Source organism: Pyrus communis, chromosome 11 (genome assembly GCF_963583255.1).
Source record: "Pyrus communis chromosome 11, drPyrComm1.1, whole genome shotgun sequence".
NCBI lineage: Eukaryota > Viridiplantae > Streptophyta > Magnoliopsida > Rosales > Rosaceae > Pyrus > Pyrus communis.
In genome coordinates, this window is record NC_084813.1 from 26,277,968 (window position 1) to 26,294,713 (window position 16,746).

Consider the following 16,746-nt stretch of genomic DNA (forward strand, 5'->3'; position numbering starts at 1 on the left):
TCTAGCACAAGTGTTGGAGAGACAACACAAGTAAACAAATTACTTGTATTACACAAACAAAATATTACAACACTCTCAAAGGACACTCTTAAGAAGCTATGACACTCACTCACTTTCTAGAGACAAAATCTAGAGCACTCACACTCTTACAAGACTACTTACAAGGCTTCCCACTCTCTTACTTAGCTCTTCTTAATTGATTGGTTGCTTGTTGATTTGTTGATACAAATGGTGTGGATGCCTTCTCCTTTTATACGCATGGATGGAACCTTGGAGAAGCATGGACACACTATGCTAGAGATATCTAGATAATTCCACTAACATCCTAAGTTAGAATTATCTACACTAAACTTGCATGTTGGTGGAAACCTCACCATTCTTCTAGACTCTTCCACCAACTTAAGAAACAACATTCTAGTCATTTCTACAAAGTACTACTTTAACTTGGATAATCTAGCTAACCAACCTTAGTGAATGTTCTATAATTCTTTATTCTAGATTTGTGCAGGTCCTTTAATGAGATGGGGTTGATTTCTTTAACAGCAAATGCAAATGCTAGAAAAAAAATAAAAGATTGAAAGGTAGAAAATGACATTGTGAATATTATTTCCCATATATTAGAGAAAAACAATTTGAAGATTGGGAGGTCCCAAAGCTACAAATTAGTATATAAGTTTCTTACATTGGTTTTAGTGTTACCGGTTACAACCGATTCGGTGGAGAGAGCGTTTTCGTCCCTTTGTCCGACAATTCCTGACTTTCGCTACTGCCAACAAGCCTTTATTTGATACGTATGTACCATTATCGTTGCATCCGATATCAATAAAACAAGTTATGTGAACAAAACTTACACATGTTTTCATGTATTTGCCACGAAACGAAACATTAACAGCATACCCATGTAATACAAATACTTTTGAACACATTAATGGTTGGGACCACTGTCTTGGAAGTCCAGCGACTGTGAAAGGCCAGCCACAGACCATCGCCCGGCTGCCCATTTTCCATGAAGACTCATTCTCCTTAGAAAAAATGACATTGTTATACTTTTTCACACTTTAAATATTGCAGATATCTTGACACCTGCAAAGCATATCTCATTTGTTATACTTTTTCACACTTTAAATATTGCAGATATCTTGAGACCTGCAAAGCATATCTCATTGCATGCTCACATAAGAAGTATGGTTCCCAGAAGTGCTTCCATCCAACTTTTTTCACTTATTATACTGTCAGGTTTCCTCTTCTTTGAAACCACTAAACTTGGTTTCTGCAGTGCTAATCGTAACGTAGGATGCAAGGAAACTGAGAGGAAAGCCCTTCTCGGGCTCAAAGCCGGTCTCACAGATCCTTCAGGCCGGCTTTCGTCTTGGGTGGGAGAAGATTGCTACAATTGGAGCGGTGTAGGCTGCAACAACGTAACTGGACGCGTGACCACACTCAATCTCCGCAACGAATTTTCAGATGGCGAGGATGGAACATTGCTTGCATTTGGCGGTGAGATCAACCCTTCTTTGCTTGTTTTGAAAGATTTGATCCACTTGGATTTGAGCATGAATAACTTTGAAGGTGTTCGAATTCCAAACATCATCGGATCACTAGAGAAATTGGAATACCTCAATCTCTCTAGTGCATCTTTCGGTGGAGTCATTCCCCGAAGTTTTGGAAACCTTTCGAGATTGCTTTCTCTAGACCTTAGCTATTATCTTTTTGAACCCATAGCGAATGATCTTCGATGGCTTCCAACTCTTTTTTCCTTAAAGTACCTAAACCTCGGAGGAGTAAACCTTAGCAAGGCTAAATCACGTTGGCTTCCCACTGTCAATATGCTACCTTTGCTCGTTGAATTGCATTTGCCCTCTTGTGGACTTTCCATCCTTCCTCTCACCCTTCATTCCATGAATTTCGCATCCCTTTCAGTTCTCGATCTTTCAAACAACAATTTCAACTCCACATTACCTCCCTGGTTGTTCAATCTGACTAACCTAGTCACCCTTGAAATGCACTCAACCAATCTCCACGGAGCACTTCCAGAAACATTTGGTAGTTTGACATCTCTTCGGACGCTTGATTTGTCGGAAAACTTAAACATTGAAGGACCTTTGCCAAGAAGCTTGGGAATGCTGTGCAACTTGCAGACGGTGAATCTTCCCATCAACAAATTTACTGGCGACATTACTGATTTCGTTGATAGGTTGTCTGCATGCATAAACAACAGCTTAGAGAGGCTGGATTTGGGATATAACAGCCTGACAGGAAGACTGCCGGATTCTTTGGGAAATCTTAAAACCTTAAGATTCCTCAAATTGTGGTTTAATTCATTTGAAGGCTCAATCCCAAAATCTATTGGCAAGCTGAAATCTTTGGAGGAGTTCTACATTTCAAATAATCAAATGAGTGGGAGCATCCCTGAAGGTCTTGGGCAGCTCTCGTCGCTGACTGCACTAGATATCTCGGAAAACACATGGGAATGTTCGATTACAGAAGCTCATTTCATGAAACTTGGAAGCCTTATAGATGTTTCAATATATAACAATAACCCAAACATTTCCTTAGTTTTCGACATTAGTTCCGATTGGATACCTCCCTTTAAGCTGAGATACTTGAACATTAGGTCATGCCAACTAGGTCCTAAATTTCCTACATGGCTCAGAAATCAGACTGAGCTGGTCACTTTGGTACTCAACAATGCTAGGATTTCAGATACCATACCGGAGTGGTTTTGGCAGTTGGATTTCCAATTAGATAAACTTGATGTCGCTTATAATCAGCTAAGCGGCAGGGTGCCTAACTCATTACGATTTATCAGTCATGGCATCGTTGATTTGAGTACAAACCGCTTCGAGGGCCCCATCCCACTCTGGTCATCAAACATTACCATGTTGTATCTTAGAGATAATCTGTTTTCTGGGCCAATTCCTCGTGACATTAGTGAAGTAATGCCATCTCTGACGGATCTAGACATTTCTCAGAACTCTTTGAATGGAAGCATTCCCCTGTCCATGGGTAATCTAAGCCAATTAACAACCATGGTTATCTCAAATAACCTGTTGTCTGGTGAGATTCCTAACTTTTGGGACAATATACCATCATTGTACATCCTAGATGTGTCGAATAACAGTCTTTCAGGTTCAATCCCACCATCCTTAACTTCTCTAACTTTACTGAGATTCTTGATACTCTCTAGCAACCATCTTTCGGGCAAACTTCCTTCCATGAAAAACTTCACTGACATGAGGAGTCTTGATCTTGGTGAGAACAATTTCTCTGGAGCTATTCCAGCTTCCATAGGAGAAAGCATGCCCTCTTTGTTGATTTTGCGTCTGAGGCTCAACTGGTTTAGCGGAAGCATCCCTTCGCAGTTATGTGGTCTTTCCAATCTCCACATATTGGACCTCTCAAACAACAATATCTCCGGAAATGTTCCCTGTTGCATAGGTAACTTAACTGGCTTCAGATCCAATCTCACAAATAAGGATACAGAAGATTATCTTTACCAGGGAAGATTGAAGGTAGTGGCAAAAGGAAGGATCCTCGAATATAGCTCCATCCTTTACCTTGTCAATAGTGTTGATCTCTCGAACAACAACTTGTCAGGAGAGATGCATGTGGGGCTAACAAGCCTTACAAGGTTAGGCACCTTGAATCTGTCCATGAATCATTTGACAGGAATTATCCCAGCAAAGATCGGAGAGTTGAAGTGGATAGAAACTCTGGACCTATCGAGCAACAAATTTTCGGGTCTAATTCCACAAAGCATGGTTTCTTTAACATTTTTGAATTATCTCAACTTGTCATACAACAACTTGTCTGGGAACATCCCAACAGGCAATCAGTTTGAAACCTTCATTGATCCATCCATTTATGAAGGCAATGTCGGTCTCTGTGGGCATCCATTACCAACCGATTGCCATGGCGACAAGGAAACACCTCAGGTTCCAGGTGCAGAAGGGGAAGATGATGATAGTAAGTCTGATAGGCTATGGTTCATCATCAGCGTGGTGATAGGTTTCTGTTTCGGGTTCTGGGGAGTTTTCGGGACTTTGGCTGTCAAGAAGTCTTGGAGATGTGCCTACTTTTGCTTCGTTGACAAGGTGAAGTATGCTGTGCTTGATTTTTTCTCAGCCATTGCTACTTATCTGCAGAAAAGATCATAGATTTTAGAAGAAGCTGTCAACTGTGAAAGCTTATTTAAGCAAATAAAGATGTTTAATATTTTCCTTTTCCTTTATGAATTTGTAAGCGTGGTTTCAATGTCCTTTATGTTTTGCTTGTAAGTCAAGACACATATTCTACAATATTACTCTACAAATCTCTATTTGTATCTTAAATTATTACGGTGCTTCCACTTGGATTTTCAATTTTAATTTATTTAAAAGTTACTTTCATTACAAAAGTTGACGAGATAACACGTGATCACTTTCTAAAAGATATTTCGATAGCTCATGTACTTGATAAAAATGCCCTTAATATATTAGAATTTGACCACTTTTGTCTAAGAGTAGGCCTTTATGCTAGAAAACGAACAAAATTAACCAAACCCAAATTTGGTTGATTCAAAGAACGAATCTACACGTTATGGACTAATTTGCTACAAAAAAACGTTTGACGACCAAAATTGAACAACCACTAAAACTCCGGAAAAATTTTGTAATTAGCGGCTTTTCCCGTTTTATTACCGTTGAGATCTTCCTACCAAAATCCCTCATCTACATTTGCTTTTTGACTATTATCCGTCCCGCCACGGAGCAGCGGCGGAACAACATGCCTCTCAGCTTCCTCTCCGTCCGTCCTCCTCCCCCTCGTCTCATCGCCTGCCACGTGTCTCCAGTAGCAGTGCTCCCTTGGCCGTCTGCTTCAGCACCACAAGTACCAGCAGCACTACCTTCTCTCTCACTAAGCGCTAGCTCAACTCCGCCGCCGCTAACCTGCGCCCTCCACTGCCCTCACTTCGAATCGTAACTCTCAGCTCAAATCCCTTATAATTTATTTTCTCATATTGTTTGATTTAATTTGAATTTAATGTATAATCAGGTGCTCCGGGTGTACGCACGAGTCCAATCTCCTCCGTCCGGTCATCGTCGACGAGGCGACGGAGTTCTTCAAGACAGTTGGAGTCTCAGATTTCACTTTTGACAGTTGCAAAATTGGTATTACTTTACTACTTTCGTCCCATAAATTCGTAAAGTTTAGGCCCTTTTTTTTAATTTTTAAATTTAAGTAAAAAGAATGATCTTTCTGGTATTAATTAGGGTTTTGATCCTGCTATTATTTGGGTTTGTTGTTAGTGGGGATGGCGGTCCCAATCCTAATGACTTTATATTTGATCTTTTAATCCTTGGATTAATGTTAAATTTATATTTTTAGTTTAATTTGAATTTTCTTTTCTGTTTTTGCAGCTCATCATCCAAAGAGGTATGAAGTTATTGCTATGGTATTTTTTGAATCAGATTATTACGGAATTTCAAAATTATGGGAGTTATATGACTTCATCTGCTGTTCAGCCTGTTCTCCATTAAGATAAAAAAAAAAAATGTCATCTCCGTGGCTCTCTCTACACAATATTTTCAAAATTACACTGAGAATGAGACGCTGCCCCTCTGCAGCTGCTGCTTTTGTGCGTGAAGAGCACCAGGAAAGAATCAGAAAACCACAAATTCTGAGGAGTAGGAATTCAAAGCCCTGAAAACGACGACTTACAGAGGAGATTTGGTTTCCTATCTTCTCCGATTAGGAGGAAAACCAGAAGATGAGGGCATTAATATTGCAAGGGAAAACACGATCGTCTTTTGCTTTTGATTTTTTTGCCAAAATTAGTAATTTATTTGTTGTGGTATATCAAAACTGCCATTGGACCTAATGAGCCCGGCCCATTAGGTACTACACCCTAATGCTCAATCATGAAAAATGATCCCGACCAAAGATTTGATGATGGCCTTTTATGGGAAAATCATTTTCCCAGTTGCTTCTTACCTTGGAGATGTCACTTTTATGTTTCATTGTACATATTCTTTTGGGTCAACAATCCAAAGGCAATTGGCCCTCTCATCACGTATGATTATCATATTAACTAGTTATAATACATAAAAGATAACATCATCAACAATTTTTACCTTTGTTTATGTCTTTGTGTCTTCATTCTCTTGTTTATGTCTTTGTGTCTTCGTTCTCTTGTTTATGTCACTTAATTTTTATTACTTTATTGAATGCAAATGCAAATGCTAAAAAAAGACAAAAGATTGAAAGGTAGAAAATGACATTGTGAATATTATTTCCCATATATTAGAGAAAAACAATTTGAAGATTGGGAGGTCCCAAAGCTACAAATTAGTATATAAGCTACTTACATTGGTTTTAGTGTTACCGGTTACAACCGATTCGGTGGAGAAAGCGTTTTCACCCATTTGTCCGACAATTCCTGACTTCGCCACTGCCAATGAGCTCTTATTTGATACGTATGTACCATTATCGTTGCATCCGATGTCAATAAAACAAGTTATGTGAACAAAACTTACACATGTTTTTATGTATTTGCCACGAAACGAAACAATAACAGCATACCCCAGGTAATACAAATACTCCTAGACACACTAAGGGTCGAGACCATTGACTTGGAAGTCCAGCGACTGTGAAAGGCCAGCCACAGACAATCGGCCGGCTGCCCATTTTCCACGAAGACTCATTCTCCTTAGAAAAAATGACATTGTTATACTTTTTCACACTTTAAATATTGCAGATATCTTGAGAACTGCAAAGCATATCTCATTGCATGCTCACATAAGAAGTATGGTTCCCATAAGTGCTTCCATCCAACTTTTTTCACTTATTATACTGTCAGGTTTCCTCTTCTTTGAAACCACTAAACTTGGTTCCTGCAGTGCTGATCGTAACGTGGGATGCAAGGAAACTGAGAGGAAAGCCCTTCTTGAGCTCAAAGCCGGTCTCACAGATCCTTCAGGCCGGCTTTCGTCTTGGGTGGGAGAAGATTGCTGCAATTGGAGCGGTGTAGGCTGCAACAACGTAACTGGACGTGTGACCATGCTCAATCTACGCAACGAATTTTCAGACGGCGAGGATGGGACATTGCTTGCATTTGGCGGTGAGATCAACCATTCTTTGCTTGTTTTGAAAGATTTGATTCACTTGGATTTGAGCATGAATAACTTTGAAGGTGTTCGAATTCCAAACTTCATCGGATCACTAGAGAAATTGGAATACCTCAATCTCTCTAGTGCATCTTTTGGCGAAGTCATTCCCCAAAGTTTTGGAAACCTTTCGAGATTGCTTTCTCTAGACCTCAGCTATTATCTTTTTGAACCGATAGCGAATGATCTTCGATGGCTTCCAACTCTTTATTCCTTAAAGTACCTAAACCTCGGAGGAGTAGACCTTAGCAAGGCTAAACCACGTTGGCTTCCCACTGTCAATATGCTACCTTCGCTCGTTGAATTGCATATGTCCTCTTGCAGACTTTCCGTTCTTCCTCTCACCCTTCCTTCCATGAATTTCGCATCCCTTTTGATTCTCGATCTCTCAAACAATGATTTCAACTCCACATTACCTCCCTGGTTGTTCAATCTGACTAAACTAGTCACCCTTGAAATGCACTCAACCAATCTCCACGGAGCACTTCCAGAAACATTTGGTAGTTTGACATCTCTTCGGACGCTTGATTTGTCGGACAACTCAAACATTGTAGGACCGTTGCCAAGAAGCTTGGGAATGCTATGCAACTTGCAGACGGTGAATCTTCCCACCAACAAATTTACTGGCGAGATTACTGATTTCGTTGATAGTTTGTCTACATGCAGAAACAGCAGCTTAGAGAGGCTGGATTTAGGATATAACTACCTGACAGGAAATCTGCCGGATTCTTTGGGAAATCTTAAAACCTTAAGAATCCTCAAATTGTGGTTTAATTCATTTCAGGGCTCAATCCCAAAATCTATTGGCAAGCTGAAATCTTTGGAGGAGTTCTACATTTCAAATAATCAAATGAGTGGGAGCATCCCTGAAGGTCTTGGGCAGCTCTCGTCGCTGACTGCACTAGATATCTCGGAAAACACATGGGAAGGTTCGATTACCGAAGCTCATTTCATGAAACTTGGAAGCCTTACAGATGTTTCAATATATAACAATAACCCAAACATTTCCTTAGTTTTCGACATTAGTTCCGATTGGATACCTCCCTTTAAGCTGAGATACTTGAACATTAGGTCATGCCAACTAGGTCCTAAATTTCCTACATGGCTCAGAAATCAGACTGAGTTGGTCACTCTGGTACTCAACAATGCTAGGATTTCGGATACCATACCGGAGTGGTTTTGGCAGTTGGATTTCCAATTAGATAAACTAGATGTCGCTTATAATCAGCTAAGCGGCAGGGTGCCTAACTCATTACGATTTATCAGTCCTGGCACCGTTGATTTGAGTACAAACCGCTTTGAGGGCCCCCTCCCACTCTGGTCATCAAACATTACCATGTTGTATCTTAGAGATAATCTGTTTTCTGGGCCAATTCCTCGTGACATTAGTGAAGTAATGCCCTCTCTAACGGATCTAGACATTTCTCAGAACTCTTTGAATGGAAGCATTCCCCTGTCCATGGGTAATCTAAGCCAATTATCAACCATGGTTATCTCAAATAACCTGTTGTCTGGTGAGATTCCTAACTTTTGGGACAGTATACCATCATTGTACATCCTAGATGTGTCGAATAACAGTCTTTCAGGTTCAATCCCACCATCCTTAACTTCTCTAACTATACTGAGATTCTTGATACTCTCTAGCAACCACCTTTCAGGCAAACTTCCTTCCATGAAAAACTTCACTGACATGAGGAGTCTTGATCTTGGTGAGAACAATTTCTCTGGAGCTATTCCAGCTTCCATTGGAGAAAGCATGCCCTCTTTGTTGATTTTGCGTCTGAGGCTCAACTGGTTTAGCGGAAGCATCCCTTCGCAGTTATGTGGTCTTTCCAATCTCCACATATTGGACCTCTCACACAACAATATCTCCGGAAATGTTCCCCGCTGCATAGGTAACTTAACTGGCTTCAGATCCATTCTCACAAATAAGGATACAGAAGATTATCTTTACCAGGGAAAATTAAAGGTATTGGCAAAAGGAAAGTTCCTCGAATATAACTCCATCCTTTACCTTTTCAATAGTGTTGATCTCTCGGACAACAACTTGTCAGGAGAGATGCCTGTGGGGCTAACAAGCCTTACAAGGTTAGGCACCTTGAATCTGTCCATGAATCATTTGACAGGAAATATCCCAGCGAAGATCGAAGACTTGAAGCAGATAGAAACTCTGGACCTATCGAGCAACAAACTTTCGGGTCCAATTCCACAGAGCATGGTTTTTTTAACATTTTTGAATCATCTCAACTTGTCATACAACAACTTGTCCGGGAAAATCCCAACAAGCAACCAGTTTGGAACCTTCATTGATCTATCCATTTATGAAGGCAATGCCGGTCTTTGCGGACATCCATTACCAACCGATTGCCAAGGCGACAAGGAAACACCTCCGGTTCCAAGTGCAGATGGGGAGGATGATGACAGTAAGTCTGATAGGCTATGGTTCATCTTCATCGTGGTGATAGGTTTCTGTTTCGGGTTCTGGGGAGTTTTCGGGACTTTGGCCGTCAAGAAGTCTTGGAGATATGCCTACTTTTGCTTCGTTGACAAGGTGAAGTATGCTGTGCTTGATTTTTTCTCAGCCATTGCTACTTATCTGCAGAAAAGATCATAGATTTTAGAAGAAGCTGTCAACTGTGAAAGCTTATTTAAGCAAATAAAGATGTTTAATATTTTCCTTTTCCTTTATGAATTTGTAAGCGTGGTTTCAATGTCCTTTATGTTTTGCTTGTAAGTCAAGACACATATTCTACAATATTACTCTACAAATCTCTATTTGTATCTTAAATTATTGCGGTGCTTCCACTTTGATCCTTCAATTTTAATTTATTTTAAAGTGACTTTCGTTACAAAAATTAACAGAATAACACGTGATCACTTTCTAAAAGATATTTTGATAGCTTGTGTACTTGATAAAAATGCCCTTAATATGTTAGAATTTGACCACTTTTGTCTAAGAGTAGGCCTTTATGCTAGAAAACGAACAAAATTAACCAAACCCAGATTTGGTTGATTCAAAGAACGAATCCACACGTTATGGACTAATTTGCTACAAAAAAACGTTTGACGACCAATATTGAACAACCACTAAAACTCCGGGAAAATTTTGTAATTAGCGGCTTTTCCAGTTTTGTTACCGTTGAGATCTTCCTACCAAAATCCTTCATCAACATTGCTTTGTCTATTATCTGTTACCGCCACAGAGCAGCGGCGGAACAACTTGCCCCTCTACTTCCTCTCCGTCCGTCCTCCTCGCCCTCGTCTCATCACCTGCAACGCGTCCCCAGTCGCAGTGCGCCCTTAGCCTTAGCCGTCTGCTTCAGCACCGCCACAAGTACCAGCTGCACTACCTTCTCTCTCTCACTAAGCGCTAGATCAACTCCGCCGCCACTAACCTGCACCTTCCACTGCCCTCACTTCGAATCGTAACTCTCAGCTGAAATCCCTTTTAATTTATTTTCTCGTATTATTGTTCGATTTAATTTGAATTTAATTTTCTGCTGGGTGTATAATCAGGTGCTCCGGGTGTACGCACGAGTCCAATCTCCACCGTCCTGTTATCGTCGATGAGGCGACGGAGTTCTTCAAGACAGTTGGAGTCTCAGATTTCACTTTTGACAGTCGCAAAATTGGTATTACTTTACTACTTTTCCCCCAATAAATTCGTAAAGTTTAGGCCTTTTTAAAAAAAAAACTTAAGTAAAAAGAATTATCTTTCTGGTATTAATTAGGGTTTTGATCCTGATATTATTTGGGTTTGGTGTTAATGGGGATGGCGGTCCCAATCCTAATGACTTTATATTTGATCTTTTAATCCTTGGATTAGTGTTAAATTTTATATTTTTAGTTTAATTTAAATTTTCTTTTCTGTTTTTGCAGCTCATCATCCAAAGAGGTATGTAGTTATTGCTATGATATTTTATGAATCAGATTAATTATTCTCTGCTCTCTGATCGTTCCATCCCGTCTTGCTTTACTTTGATTGTTACCATGTCTTCCCCTACCTAATTAGGGATTAATGTTTCAACAGGATTGCAAGGATTTGTTGTCTAGCAAGGCATGGCACTTGGAAAAAGCCCTTGGCTATAATTTAATTCCTGGAACCCTGAGGTGTTTTTCAGTTTCTTTTCTTTTGACTCCCGTCTTGTTACGTTAATTGGATTGAAATTCAGGATTGTTTATTTTTTTGATATATTATCAAGATTCCTTCAAACACTACCTTCGTTCTGGTTCTTATCCAGGCATGCTTCTAAAAATATCCAAGCTGTTTGATTCATAGTATATATTATACTTTAAATTTGGTGTTTGTTCATTTCCCATGATTGCGGCATTGAGGTTTTAGCCGTGTAAGAAAAATAGAACGGGAAGAAAGAAGAAGAAACGCTTGTAAACAATTCTGAAACTAGGATTTTGCAGTGACTTTCAGTGATGACCGCTTGAAATTTTTTTGGGGTTATTAGAAGAAGACGAGTGGGAGAATCTAGTAGAGAGACTGTAACAAAACCAATTCTTCTGTGTTGTCTGCCCTTTTGTAGAAAGGGATTTTGTTCACCGTCGGCTGAAACATGTGTAAAATGAATAGCTACAAATGAATGAAATTGCACTCTGTTGTATATCTACCTAGCTCCTTTTGAATTGGATGAAAAGAATAAATAATTGAATAGGAAACTTCAAAAGATAAGAGTGCATTGTCTTCCATCAGGAAAGCGTTGGTTGAGGCGAAGACATTTTCAGTTCCCCTTCTCTCTGCCTGCAGATTTTGCGAGATGTGGAAAGGCATTCAAAATGTTGTAGGCTATTAAATCCTGCCTGGTTAAGATCCCAACCACTGGAGGCACCTACAAATGGAGCAAACGTCGAGGTTAGTGATTTGGCCTTTACAAAAACTATAGTGTACCATATTGAATAACTATGCTCAATGGACAGAATAAATATGCTTGTGCGGAAGTAGACTGTAACTCTCGTTAACAAGTGCATGGTGTTTTGTAAAATGAGAATGGTTGATAAACTCACCCGAGATGCTTCATAATTTGGCACAACGAGCAAATGGCGAAGTCCCACTTGCCTGAAAAGCACCATAGCTTTTGCCACTGACATGCCTTCCATCACTGTGTATGGTGTTCTATTGGTGAGTGGATGCAGATCTACATACATCTCCATTTCATCACTTTTCACAGCCACCTCCTCGATCTTCCCTTCCCTCTCGGCCAACTCAACCGAGGTAAATTTCTCTCTAACTTCCCACTCCTCTGTTCTTTTCTCTCTTAGGAACCATTTCTTTTTCAGCACCTGAAGAAGGTGAGCTCGAAGAATTAGTCCATGTACTTCTGTTGCCCCAACAGCCAATCCCATTGGTGGCACCACTCCTTCATCTACAACAGGGAAACCATTGTGTGTGGTGTTTCTCAGGACCTCCACAATACGATCCACCTTTTCAATTCCACGGAGTGTTACTACTGGTGGCTTGGCGTCAGCGAGCTCACCTACAGTCAGATTTCTCATCCATGGTTCTGGATGTGCCTCCAAGAAAGGCAAACCCTTTAAGTGCAGTATAATCTCATAGATGCTCGGATTGAAACTGTCTCCAACTGTTTTGGCAATTAGAAGGACAAGCATTGTTATGGGTAGTAAGAGGAGGTTGTTGGTGAGCTCAAGAAATATGACACATAACGAAACAGTCATCCTCATTGACCCTGCCATTAGGGAAGCTGCACCAAGAACAGCAAAAAGCCCTTGGTCAATGCTCGTATATGATTGCATGGCAATTCCAAGCAGACGGCCATAAGCTGAGCCCATAAGGATGATGGGGAGGAACAGTCCAGACGGCACAGCAATTCCAAAGGTAAACAATCCTAAGATGCAATATAATACGAAGAAGATAAGGAGGGATAAAGGATGATACTCAGCAGAAGTGTTTGTCGAAAAGATGTTTCGAACTGCATCATCATTAGTGGCAAGGAGAAGAGTAGCTAGGTCATTGTAGTGGCCATCTGGGCAGTTGAACTTTTTGTAGTTTCCAGATCCTTCATTGGTGGGACAGGCAGACTCCGAAAGAGAGGAGTCACAGGGTGTGCATTCGACAAGGAAAGGGAGACCGTATAGGCATCCAGAAGTAAAGAGTGATACAGTGAGACTGAGGAGGAGCTTGTGAACTTTCCCCTTCCTGCCAGAAGAGTAAATCAAGAAGTAATTAGTATCGAATTGACATCGTGTTGTGTCAGTTTTCGCATTTGGTTTAGGGTTGCTTACTGATTTATGAGGTTGTATAGTCTGAGAATCTTGTGGAGAAGATAGTTGTACAGGCTTCCCAAAACTCCACCAATAATGCCAATTAAAGCTACGGGGATGATATCCCACGCATTGTACGTCACAGTAACAGTGCTTACGTCGAACATGATAAGCCCTCCTTTCCCGAAAAGCCCACATTCCCCAGAATTGCATATTTCGATAAAAGCCCTAAGCACCACCACCACAATAGCTGTGCTGAAGAAAGTTCTCCAGAGAAGAGCACTCCTCCACCATGTCGCCACCTCTTCAAGGGAAAACAGTACACCACCCACAGGAGCTCGGAAAGCTGCACATACCCCAGAGGCAGCGCCACAGGTAATGAGATCTCGGTGGTCACGGTCATTATTGAAGTAGCGGAGCCAACGCCATTTAATACGGTAATTGTCAGGTCCCCCTTGACCTAATAACGAAGCAATGCAGCTTCCAATGTGCACAAGAGGTCCTTCTTTTCCAAGATCTAGGCCTGCAGAAACAGCCCCAATGCTTCCGAATATCTGCAGGATGAAAGTTTTTCGTGCCACTTAGCTTAATAAATTATGACATACTTTCCTAAGAGTAATCTGATAGAGAAGAAACAATGTTCGATTTGCAAAAGAAAATCCACCTTGACAATCATTGTTGTCGCACCAAACATATTCGGTGTGTCAACTCCGTTGAGATACGCTTTGATTTCAGGTATACCGGGTCCAGCTGCAGTCGGAGCAAAACACACGCAGAGAACAGAAGCAATTGCGGTCAGTAGAAGATTGGCCCCAGCTATAAAGATGAACCCCATCAGGTACCTACACCACACAATTCCCATATTGTTTATGCAATCACAGGCATTTCAATGGACTATATATGATATCTGGATTGTAGTAGCTGAATACAACATTGAAAGTTCGGGAGAAATACAGAGGAATACAACAAACCTCTCTTTCTCTATGAAACTAACGGCGGCAAGAAGCTTGTAGCCGGCAATATTCTCAACAGCGAGGTTAATGAGGGTGGCAATTATACCAGTTAGGAGTCCAACAAGGCAGGCAAGGATCCATTTCAAAAATATATACTGCAAGACTTGGACTTTGGATCTGCTTCTCCAATCATGCTTGAACAGATCGTTCTCGTTGATCCTGCATCAAACCAACTTCAATTCAATGTGATGAAGATCAACACAATAAGGATTCAGGTGTTTCTTTTCGATGAAACTAGAAATGGATCGTTTAAAGTCGTTACTCGTAGTCCAAGCTCTCGATATGGGAGACTTTGGCTCCGACCATAGCCAGTGGAGTGGAAGAAAGTGTTCGGCTTCTCTTGAGGAGTGGTTGCTGGAGAGAAATGCTCTCTGGATCTCTTTCTTCCGCACCGGTTTCTTGCATGGTTTGCGGAATCGCAGCTTCTGCATGGTGGTTCGAGTGTTCCGCCATCGAGCTCGTGGAAGCTGCAGAGTGAGAGAAACAGAAACAGAAAGCTCACAATCTCTCTGTCTGAAGTGGTACAGCTACTCTTATTGGCTACGAATGTTATGTTGGCCAGAAGCTGAGAACGACCGGTATCAGGCCATCTGTATTATCTTAGGAAAACTAATTAAAAATGTTTCAAAACTGTGATTCTAACGAAAATAACAAAATAAAGGGTAAAGTGAATAGTATCAGGATTGACTTTTTAATGTAAAAATACGATTTTTTGTTAAAGTATACAGTACCGAGAGTTTTTCGTTAAAGTTCTCAATAATTAAATATACAAGACATTTGTTCGATTTTTGTACGTACATGCCAACATTGGCAATGTGGGATTGGACGTTTGGAAATGAATGATTTGAGACAATCTCATAATTTTCTATCAATTGTGTTGTCAATGATAATCCATATGATCATCATCCTCTTGCATGTTGGTTAATGATGAACACGTATTGCATATTGGCTTCGTAATAGTTTTAGGGTGGAACTTTAACTTAACTTTTAGTATCAGAGCAAGTTGTTTACGTATAAATTTTAACGGCCACATATGCTCTACGTCACTCAATTTGTGTTGTTTATGTGTTTAGTTTGAAAACTCCTCTCATGTGAGGCGCGTGCTAAGAATGAATTGCACGTTGATGGAGATGAGACCTTATATATGCTTATGAGATATTAATAATTTTTCGGGTTGATATCGACCCTATTAATTTTAAATACATGATAGCTACGCATTACACATGACTTATCTTCTAGGTGAAGTATGATAATTAATTTACATATGTATCATCCATATCCTGATCTGAAACTGCTCGAATCTGCATCCAGTAAGATCGACAAAAAATGTGTGATCCCCATGGGCAGTTTACACGTGTCAAAATATGACCCCCCAGATCGCACAGATAAACGGTAGATTTCAAATGTGACCTTTGGGGTGTTTGAAAAGGCAGTTTATACGTTTCAATTATTAGTTTTCCTATTAAAATATGGGATTTGGATTTTGTAGAGTTGGTTGTCGAACCGCATTCGAATTTGGAATTTGGTTTTCTTCATGTTTGAATTCGATGAAAATGGACCGGCAGCAATGTTGCGGGGATACGCAAGTTGACACGCGTAGTAATCCAACTTTATTCGTCTTCATGAAAAGAAGACGGATAAAGTTATGACCAACATTGTATCTTAATTCAATAATTTAAGGTTATGAGGTCGTAAACATATATTTTGAACTATGATGCAATGTTGGCGTCAATATAAAAGTTCTATAGTACATTGCTTTTTTAGATGCTAGATATTCCGCACAATTTCATATATTGGATTTAGCTACAATACTTATACATAATTAATAGAATCAATATCTAGTCGGTTAGATAGTGATTTCATTAAATACATTTATTTATATGAATTATATCTATATATATAATGATTGTATTAAATATATAAGTATTGTATTTATATCAAATGACCAATTAAGATCCACAATGGCTCGTGGACGGAGGCCCAATTAGGATTTTGTTAATATAGTGTAATTGCGGTCAAAAATTCAACAACCTGTGGCTGTAGTTTAGTGGTAAGAATTCCACGTTGTGGCCGTGGAGACCTGGGCTCGAATCCCAGCAGCCACACAACTAAGTTTTCATTTTTTGTATATAAAATAGTTCAGCCACACCACTAAGTTTTTATTTTTTGTATATAAAATAGTTCAAGTATAAACTCTTCAAGTACGATAGAGAAGTCCACTCAAACCCTAACTTATAATACTCAAGGTTATCCACTTTGCAAGAATCAGGAAAAAAACGTCTATTGTACACAAGCTGTGTATTATAATACATAATTACACATACATATATATACATATATATATATATATATGTGTGTGT

General features: G+C 39.9%; 3 protein-coding genes and 1 non-coding gene across 4 annotated transcripts; 3 read left to right on the forward strand and 1 right to left on the reverse strand.

Annotated features, from left to right (window-relative positions):
- The first annotated feature begins 1,166 nt into the window (after positions 1–1,166).
- On the forward strand, positions 1,167–4,237 carry LOC137709479 (receptor-like protein EIX2). The gene has a single exon (XM_068448574.1). The coding sequence runs from the start codon at positions 1,185–1,187 to the stop codon at positions 4,155–4,157; it is 2,973 nt and encodes a 990-aa protein (XP_068304675.1). The 5' UTR covers positions 1,167–1,184; the 3' UTR covers positions 4,158–4,237.
- A 527-nt stretch (positions 4,238–4,764) lies between these two features.
- On the forward strand, positions 4,765–9,855 carry LOC137709306 (receptor-like protein EIX2). The gene is made up of 4 exons (XM_068448391.1): positions 4,765–4,958; positions 5,035–5,150; positions 5,400–5,498; positions 6,737–9,855. Exons 1-4 carry the CDS (start codon positions 4,765–4,767, stop codon positions 9,757–9,759), a joined length of 3,432 nt encoding a protein of 1,143 aa, XP_068304492.1. The 3' UTR covers positions 9,760–9,855.
- Positions 9,856–11,031: 1,176 nt separating this feature from the next.
- LOC137708511 (chloride channel protein CLC-b-like) lies at positions 11,032–14,956 on the reverse strand. The gene is made up of 6 exons (XM_068447606.1): positions 14,649–14,956; positions 14,345–14,545; positions 14,038–14,215; positions 13,395–13,927; positions 12,159–13,308; positions 11,032–11,983 (listed from the first exon to the last, which is right to left on the reverse strand). The coding sequence occupies exons 1-6, from the start codon at positions 14,837–14,839 to the stop codon at positions 11,876–11,878; spliced, it is 2,361 nt and encodes a 786-aa protein (XP_068303707.1). The 5' UTR covers positions 14,840–14,956; the 3' UTR covers positions 11,032–11,875.
- Positions 14,957–16,419: 1,463 nt separating this feature from the next.
- TRNAH-GUG (transfer RNA histidin (anticodon GUG)) lies at positions 16,420–16,491 on the forward strand. The gene has a single exon. It is a non-coding gene; the product is annotated as a tRNA-His (tRNA).
- Positions 16,492–16,746: the final 255 nt, after the last annotated feature.